The 9,604-nt window shown below is 49.3% G+C and overlaps 1 protein-coding gene across 1 annotated transcript; it reads left to right on the top strand.

The window, feature by feature from the left end:
* Nucleotides 1–783: 783 nt before the first annotated feature.
* On the top strand, nucleotides 784–8,994 carry OCSTAMP (osteoclast stimulatory transmembrane protein). Its single transcript, XM_047770169.1, is given in 5 exon segments — nucleotides 784–914; nucleotides 3,633–4,635; nucleotides 8,319–8,670; nucleotides 8,673–8,728; nucleotides 8,730–8,994. Coding segments are annotated over 5 exon segments (1,713 nt in total). The 3' UTR covers nucleotides 8,901–8,994.
* Nucleotides 8,995–9,604: the final 610 nt, after the last annotated feature.

A 9,604-nucleotide genomic window follows, 5' to 3' on the forward strand; every position in this document is an offset into this window, starting at 1 on the left:
GAGTGACTGGCATCTCTGGAAAGACTGGACATCCTGTGATGTCTGGTCTCATTTTCAAGGGGCTTCAACTCCCAGCTGGAGCAGAGTAGAAGCTGACCTTTTCCGTGGTTGTTTTGGCCACGTCCATGGCATGCAGAAGTTCCCCGGGCAGCGATCAAACCCACACCACAGCAGCAACCTGAGCTGCTGCAGTGACAATGCTGGATCCTTAACCACTGCGCCCCAGGGGAACTCCAAAAGCTGCCCTTTCTGAAGGAACCTCACGTATCAGTTCACCACTCTCCCCCCAACCCCACCCAACCCCTGCTGCTCTTACCTCAGGCGGCCCCTGCAGGTGCCTGAGTTTCCTGTTCTTGATCTACTCTGTGTGCCCACTTCTTCCCAGACTAGGCAGCTGGCCTGGCTTCCTGGGGGGAGCTGTGATCCGGGGAGGGTGTTAGGCCTTCCAAGGGCTACAGGTGTCTCATCCAACTGTGTGACTATGAGAATGCCACTTCCCTTATCTGGGCCGTGGGACACCCCCCATCAGGCCTGAAGAAGTGACCCAGGCAATGCCCTTAGAAAGGAAAACGACCAGGAACTTGGAATACCACCCAAGTGTGCCCCCTCCCCCTGCCCCACACCAATCCATCCTGTAGGGGCTCAGGTGAGGCCTCCCGGAGCGGGTAGTCCCACAGGCAGTGCTCCCGCAGGCAGTGCTGGGCAGAGACACAGGGCAGGGGGGGAAGGTGGTGAGGGGGGAGGATTTGCTGTCCAGGGATTGGTTTTCAGAAGAGCCTGAACATGAACCTGAGGGCAGTGACTGAGATGGAGCCCACAGATAGGGAATTCACGCGGATTGAGCACCTGCTCTCAACACTGTCAGATGCAGCCCAGCATCGTCATGAACCTCGTGAAGTCTTTCCTCCCCGCCAGTAGGGCCCAGCCGCTGATGCTCAGCAGAACGGCTGACCAGAAATCCTGGCTCCACCGTTATTAGCTGAGCAGCCTGGTTAAGGGACTTCACCCTCTGGGTCTGTTTTCTGAGAAGACGAATAGAAATCAGTCCCTACCACAAAGGGTTGTTGGAAGAAAAGATTCAGAGAATTTGAATAAAAGCTATTTAGAAGCCCCCCCCCCCGCGCCCCAATACTGAGCAAATGCTCCCTAAATGTTAACTGTTCTTATCGTCTCTTTCTTCCTTTCCAGTTTTTTGTTTGTTTGTTTGTTTGTTTGGCTTCATCCACGGCATATGGAAGTTCCTGGGCCAGGGACTGAATCTGAGCTGCAGCTGTAACCTTCGCCACAGAGATGGCAACTCAGGATCCTTAACCCACTGTGCTGGGCCAGGGATCGAACCAATGCCTGTAATCAGATCCTTAACCCCATGCACCACAGCAGGAAGTCCTCATTACTCTCTTTTAAGAGGAGGAAACAGAAAGAATGACAGAGAGAGAGAGAGAGAGATGAGGTCCTGTGCCCAGGGTCACACAGCTAGGGAGGGACAGAGCTGTGGTTCAAAGCCAGATCCACACTGGGCTATAAAGACAGGAAGGGAGCTAGCTGTGGGGGAGACCAGAGCCACTGAGGATTGAGGGAGTCGTAGCCGAGTCTAGTGGTCTCCTATGGGTCCCCACGCCCTGAGAGTTAGGGATCAGGCTCCTCTTGGGGCACATAACTGTGCAGGGGGAGGGAAAGGGGAAGTCAAGCTGAGCTCCAGGCCCAGCACTACCCCTAATGAGCTGTAATGGCTTTTCGGAGCCTCAATTTCCTCCTCTGTAAAATGGGACTAATTCTGCCTTCCTGCTATCAGGATTAGAGATGTTGCTTGAAAAAGGCCTTTTCTCTCCTCCCACACCTTCTACCATTCCTGTGTGCCTCCTTCCTTTGCCCAACCCCCTGAGAGGTGGGCCTAGCCTGGGCAGGGCAGGGCCACCAGAAGCACTTAATTAAAGGCAGAAAAACAGAAGTGACAGGGTTTCCCAAGTCCTAGAAGACACAATTCCCCCCACTTCCTCTCCACGTGCCGTCACTGCCTGAACCAGCCTGCCTGGATCCACTGCTGTTCAGAGAGCATGAGGACCCCCTGGGAGACAGCAGAGCCCCTCATCAGGACCGGGTAGGTCTGGGGACTTGGGACAATGGGGGGCCACAGGCAAGGAAACGGTCAGCGGTCAGGTCTGATGGGTATGGACCTAGGTCACAAGCTCTGCCATTCCCTGGCTGCGTGACCTCGGGTAAATCCTCATTGATTTGAGCCTCAGTTTCCCCATCGGTGAAATGGGAGTAATAATAATGACTAAGAGGCTGTTGTGAGGATTAAATGAGAAATGCCATCCTGCTCAGCCCAGAGGAAGCACCCAACGTGTGGCAGCTGGCTCCTTATTATTTACAACTTTCAGCACAGGCTCGGCCGCCAATATGACTTAGAACGGGTTTTCCATTCCAATATCGTACATGGTATCAGCTATTATTTTAACAGCTACCATGTTCCGAATACAAATTATATATACAGGAGGAGGGGGTTTGCTCCCGAATTAAAGTGCCATCAGGGGCTGGGAACATCACGGTGCATCACCCCTAACCACATGTGGGCCCCCAGCACATGTAGAACTTCCCTAGTTCATTCATTCTCCTGCTTTCCCAGACAACTGTTTCATACCTTCTTCTTCATCTTCCAGTTTCCATCACCTCCTCAGCATCTTCAGTGCTTTCAGCTGCTCAGGCACAAAACCTCATTGTCATCCTGACTGCTCCCTTTTCTCTCTCACATCCACAGCCAATCAGTCCACAAATCGTGTTGGCTCTTCCAACAAAATGTATCCAGAAACCAACCTCTTCTTACTGTCCCTCTGCCATCACTCTTCCGCAGGAAGTCTCTGTTTTAATCATTCCTGTTTCTCCAGTGGCTAGCACATAGTAGTTGCTTAATAAATATCTGTTGGATGAATAAATATAAGGCCAGTGGAGGAGAAAATTTCCTCAGAGGTCAGCAGGTCCACTCTCCCCATCCTCCAAATTATAGAGAAGACACGATGCTCCACAAAGAAGGAAAGTCCAGAGTCACACAGTGAGCTGCTCAAGGCCACACATTCAAATGAAATAGAGTCCCTTCCCTTTTCTCTTTCTCATTCTCTCTCTGTCATCTGTGCTTCTCTCTCTGTGACTCTTTCGTTCCCTTGGGCCCGTTGCCCTCACCAGACACAAGCAGCCCAGACATTCCTCCTCACATCCTCAGGAACTGCATGGAAACTGCTTGGAAACTGCATTCTTGGGGGGTGGGGGGATGTGCCTGGGCTGTGGGATGGAAATCCTGTGAAATCAGATTGTTATGATCATTATACAACTACAGATGTGATAAATTCATTTGAGTAATAAAAAAAATGGAAAAAAAAAAAAGAGAGAGAGAGACTGCGTTCTTCCCTGACAATTCAGTGAGAACAATCCCAGGGAAGGCTCTGATTGGCTCAGCGTGGGTCATGTGGGTTTGGGGTGGGTTGCTCTGATTGGCCCACCTGAAAACAGTGCCCACCCCTGTGGCTAAAGGGGTGGAGGCTGTTAGCAGTTGAAGAGTCTGTAGGGCAGGGGCATTGGGTGGACATGGATCTCCCAAACCCCTCTGATAGAGGTCCCTCCAATTTCCTTGTGTGCAGGTGGAGATTCTGGTCCCAGGGGCTCTGCAAGGCCCTTGCCCCGCTGCAAGCTGCCTGGATTGCCTTCTCCCAGCCTGTCCCAAGCAGCTGTGGCCAGCTGCTCACCCAGCTCCTCCTGTGCGGTTGCCTGGCCATTGCCGCCACAGGTCTGACCTACCAATGGCTGGCATCCTTGCTGCTTTATCCTCTAGGACCCTCAGCCATGGTGGCCACTGTCTGTGGCCTCCTGGTCTTCCTGGGCCTGAGCCTGGTGCCTCCTGCCCGCTGCGTGTTTGCACTCAGTGTGCCCACCCTGGGCACAGAGCAGGGCCGTAGCCTACTCCTCTCCTGGAGTACTGCCACCCTGGCCATTGCTGTGGTGCCCAACGTCTTGGCCAACATGCACGCAGCTGGGCAGGTGCTGAGGTGTGTCACTGAGGGCTCTCTGGAGAGTCTGCTCAACACCACTCACCAGCTGCATGCAGCATCCCAGGCTCTGCGCCCTGCTGGCCAAGTGGGCAGCCAAGGCCTGACACTCCAGGCCCAAGGCAATGGCTCTGCCTTCAGGCTCCACATGCTCAAGGTCACTCAGCAGGTCCTGGATGACTTCTCTGGCCTGGAGTCCTTGGCCCGTGTGGCAGTGCTGGGGACCCAGCGGGCGGTCACGGGGCTCTTTACGCTGGGTCTCCTGGTGGACTCGGCCTGGTACCTCCACCGCTACCTGACCAACCTGCAGTTTGATAACGTCTATGCTACCCGGCAGCTGGCTCAGCAACTGGCAGAGGTCGGGGCCACACACTTGGTGGCCTCCCCGCCAGCCTGGCTGCTCTGGGCGACCCGGCCGAGGCTGTCCCAGAGGGAGCTGCTGAATTGTCCCCTAAAGCTGGGGATGCTCACCCTGCTTCTGATGGCCACAGCTGTGACAGTGGCCATGGACCATGTGGCTTTTCTCCTGGCACAGGCAGCTGTGGACTGGGCTCAGAAGCTGCCCACCGTGCCCATCACACTCACCATCAAGTATGACGTAAGTGTAGTGATGGGAAGGTGGGCAAAGAGTCATTTCCCTGAGGGAAAGGATAGAGTTTTTTAAACCCTGATTCAAAATTGAATTTTACTTGCCTTCAAGTTGTGGTCCTTGGACAAGCAATGGGATCCAGAGGCCTCTGCAGGTGAACTCATTTAATTCCTACAACAGCCCAATGCAGTGGGTTGGCCTCACCCCTGATTGCAGGTGTGGATAATGATACTCAGGCATTAAAATAATTTGCCCACCAAAATTACTCTTCACGTGTGGCAGCATGTCCCAGCCTCATTTTTCTCACTTGTACAAATTGGATCAATCATCGCCACTCAAGTCTTAAAAGGCTGTAGTCTCTAGAAGTACCTAGTAGGCTCTGTGCTGCATAGGAGATATGAGACAAATCGTGGTTATTATTAAGAGTTCACATCTGTATATAACGGACTGGAGGAGGCCTTAGGAATATTCTAGATCAGGAGTCTAAAACAACAGCCCAAGGGCCAATCTTGCTAGCTTCCTGTTTTTGCAAATTGAGTTTATTGGTCTCAGATCAGCCATGCCATCTGCTTATGTGTTGTCTGTGGCTGCTTACAAAGGCCAAGTTGAATAATTGCCAAAGGATTGTATGGCTGGCAAAGCCTAAAATATTGGCTATTTTAATAGTAACATATACAATATTTACTATCTATTTGCTATTGGAAAAACTTACTATCTCATCCATTTTTGTGGTGTTTATTCTTTTCTTTGGGCACAAATCTTTCTTTTTTCTTCTTCTTTTTTGCTTTTTATGGTCACACTTGGCAAATGGAAGTTCCCAGGCCAGGGGTTGAATCAGAGCTGCAGCTGCTGGCCTCTGCCACAGCCACACCAGATCCAAGCCATGTCTGTGACCTACACCACAGCTCATGGCAGCACTGGATCCTTATTCCACTGAACAAGGCCAGGGATCAAACCTGCATCCTAATGGATCCTGGGTCAGATTCTTAACCCACTGAGCCACAATGGGAACTCCAAATCTTTTTATTTTTATTAGTGAGATCTCACACAAAAGTCATACCAAAATGTCAGACCCTGAGCTAATCATATTAATAGCCAATATTTACTGAGCACTTATTATGTACTGGGCAAGTGTCTTTCAAACTGCGTGGAACCAATTTGATCAATTTAATCACTTTAGGGGGTCGGGGTCACTGGGGTTTTTTTTATACATGAAGTAGTATAGACTAGAAGTAGAAATTTATTAGAGTATATTGCAGGTGATAGAAGGATGTATTGTTCTATGAAAATTTTCTTCATAAGGTGCATTTCTTAACATCAGTCACAGTAAATAAACATGTCAGGCAATGTGCTATGTTACCTGATCTTTATTTCAGCAAATCTATGATGCCATTGATTGCAAGTCATGTCATCATTTTATGCAGCATCAGATAAGAAAATGCTGTCAATTAACCCGTGACACAATGCCTTCTTATCATTTACAATTGTATTTGTAGTTGTATAAAGTCGTTGACTGATTACTTAAGCTAGATTTATTTTATCCTCTTTCTCATGAGTAGTTAACAAGAAAAATAGTGAAGTAATTTTGGGAAGGTTTTCCTGACATACCCTTTTATTCAAGCCTAACTCTTCATGACTCTGGCTGAGTTGTCAGTGTCTTCGGCTTTTCAGCTAATCCTGTTTCTTCTCCGTGCCTTCAAGAGCACTGGTGATGCTCCAGTATGGCTTCCAGCATTTTCTTCCATATTGTGGACACCTACCCTGCAAGTTTTGCTGTTGGCACCCTCTGACTCGAAAGCATGTGTTGGCACAACTGCTCAAATCAGTAATGAGTCATATCACTCTGAAGACACACTTTGAGCTCAAAGATATTAAAATATGGGGGGGGGAAAATGAATCCCAGAACTGATGAAAATAAAACAGCTCATTTAATCACCACTTTGAGTCTATAAGACAGGAACTACTATCACTGTCATTTTACTGATGATGACATTGAGGCTCAGAGAAGTTAGTGAATTTGCCCAAATTCATCCAAACTGTAAGTGCAGAAACCAGGGCTGTTCTGAGACATTGGTGGGCCCTACTCTCATGGACTCCTTTCACCATAAAAATATTAATGACTGTTGATATCATGATAAATATATTACTATTATATTGTGAAACATATTCTTCAATTTGAAAGTTGTTTTTTTTTTTAAGGCCACACCTGTGGCACATGGGAAGTTGAATCAGGGCTTCAGATGCAGGCCTATGCCACAGCCACAGCAACATGGGATCCAAGCCACATCTGCAACCTGTGCCACAGCCTGCAGCAATACTGGATTATTAAGCCACTGAGGGAGGCCAGGGATCAAACCTGCATCCTCATCAACACTATGTTGGGTTCTTAACCCACTGAGCCACTGAGCCACAACAGGAACTCCTAAAAGTTCATTTTTATTTTTTAATTTTTTTTGCTTTTTAGGGCCGCACTTGCAGCATATGGAAGTTCCCAGGCTAGGGTTCGAATCAGAGCTACAGCTGCTGGCCTGTGCCACAGCCACAACAACGCCAGATCTGCGCTGTGTCTGTGACCTACATCACAGCTCATGGCAATGCTGGATCCTTAACCCACTGAGTGAGGCCAGGGATGGAACCCACATCCTCATGGATACTAGTGGGGTTCCTTTCCACAAGCCATGATGGGAACTCCCTAAAAGTTCATTTTTAAATTCTGATTTCAAAAGAAAATAAAACAGTTTCATAGGCTCCTAAAAGTACTATGGGTCCCCAGCACTGTGCTTAATGGGGAAGTTATCTTTGGTTAAAACCAGGATCCAAACCAAGAAGTCAGGCTCCAAATTTCAAAAGCTTAACCTCTGACCTCCCTGCCTCTGTGGACACCATCCTTCTTGCTCCAACATGCCCCATGGAAATTGTAGGGCCTGGAGTTCCCATTGTGACTCAGTGGTAACGAACCCAACTAGTATTCATCAGGATGTGGGTTCAATCCCTGGCCTTGCTCAGTGGGTTAAGGATCCGGCATTGCCATTAGCTGTGGTGTATGTAGGTCACAGACATGGCTTGGATCCTGTGTTGCTGTGGCTGTGGTCTAGACCAACAGCTGTAGCTCTGATTCCACCCCTAGCCTGAGAACTTCTATATGCCTCAGGTGTGGCCCTACAAAGCAAAGAAAGAAAGAAAGAAAGAAAGAAAAGAAATTGTAGGGCCGATGCTTATTTATGAGCAGGAAACTAAGGGCCACCTTGGCTGGGACTGACGCCTGGGTGGGCCACATGTAACCCACAGTATGACCTTAAGTTAAATGATGCTCCTGATGGCATCAACCTCATAAAATTGTGCTTATTCCATGGACTAGAACATCTGATGTATTCACTAAGGGCTCAGCAAAGAGTAAGTGCTGATAAGCATGAGCTGGTTTTCTCAAAAATATTCTCCGCAAAGAGTAACAATAATAAAAATAGCTTTGTATGGTACTTTTTTTTTTTTCTCAAAAAGCCTGTTTCAGATTTCTGATCTTGTTTGACCCTCCTCAAACCCCAGGAGGCAGGAGTTCCTTTTGCACCCATTTTGCAGATGATGTCAGGGAAAGTTGGCCCCCTCCAGTCCCATGAGCATCTATCTGTCTCTGGTGGGAGAAAGGGAGTGGCTGGGGTATGTTTGCTGACTCGGCCTTTTCCTCCTTTTTGAAGGCTGCATACACTGTCCTGGGCTTCATCCCCTTCCTCTTCAACCAGCTGCCTCCAGAGAGCCCCTTCCTCTCTTCCCACCACTCCTTCCAGTGGGAGCTGCGCTTTACCGCCCCCGGCTGCCCGCTGCTGCCCGCCCAGCGCCCACATACAGCTGCCCCACTGGCTGCTGGCGCCCTGCAGCTTGTGGCTTGCTCCACGGTCCTCCTGGAGACCTATGCCCGCCGCCTGCGGCACAGCATCGCTGCCTCCTTCTTCAAGACCCAGGAGGCAAGGAGGGTCCGCCACCTTCAGGCCAGGCTCCAGCGAAGATACAACAGGCACCAAGCCCAGCAGCTGGCCAGGGGAACTCCATCCTGACCTTGACACCCAGCAAGCAGCCAGCATGGCTAGACAGGCCCCTAGACACCTGGACAAAGAGAGAGCAGTGGGGCCGAGGGGAAAGAGCTTTGGAGTTGCCCAGCCCTGAGTTGTAACCTTGGCCCTTCTGCTCTTTCTCTGTGTGACCTCTCTGAGCCTCTGTTTCTACATCTGCATAACAACTGCGTAATAACTACTGATGAGACTTTCCACGCGGCAATGTGATAGGACGGGATGTGATGTTGGACATCAAAGTCTTTGATAAACAGAATCAAGCTATGCAAAGTGAAGACAAAGTTCCTCCGGCCTGTGGGGGATGGGCGGGGTGGGGGCTTTGTCCAAGCTCCCATCTGCATCTACTGCTTTACCTGGCAGATGGCGACTTTGCACCCTGACCATATTGAAATTGGACTTATTTATGTCTCCCTGAATCCTCTGAACCTATTTATAGTAATTAAAATTTTCTTGGAGTTCCCATCCTGGCTCAGTGGAAACAAATCTGACTAGTATTCATGAGGAAGCAGGTTCGATCCCTGGCCTTGCTCAGTGGGTTAAGGATCCGCCATTGCCATGAGCTGTGGTGTAGGTTGCAGACGCAGCTCAGATCTGGTGTTGCTGTGGCTGTGGTGTAGGCCAGCAGCTATAGCGCTGATTCAACCCATAGCCTAGAAATCTCCATATGCGGGAGATTTCCATATGCGGGTGCGGCCCTAAAAAGACAAAAACATTTTTTTTTTCTTGATTGTATCAAAACATGTATTTTTTAAACTCTAAATTAGAGTGAATGAAGATTACTTCAAATTCCTTCAGGGGTTTCCCTTCTAGGCTCGCCAGGTTTAGCAAAAAAATATATATACAGGACAACTGGTTCAATGTGAATTTCAGCTAAACAACAAATGCAGATTTCATATAAGTATCCCCAGAGCCAT

The sequence above is a fragment of the Phacochoerus africanus genome, chromosome 3 (assembly GCF_016906955.1).
Source record: "Phacochoerus africanus isolate WHEZ1 chromosome 3, ROS_Pafr_v1, whole genome shotgun sequence".
Lineage (NCBI taxonomy): Eukaryota > Metazoa > Chordata > Mammalia > Artiodactyla > Suidae > Phacochoerus > Phacochoerus africanus.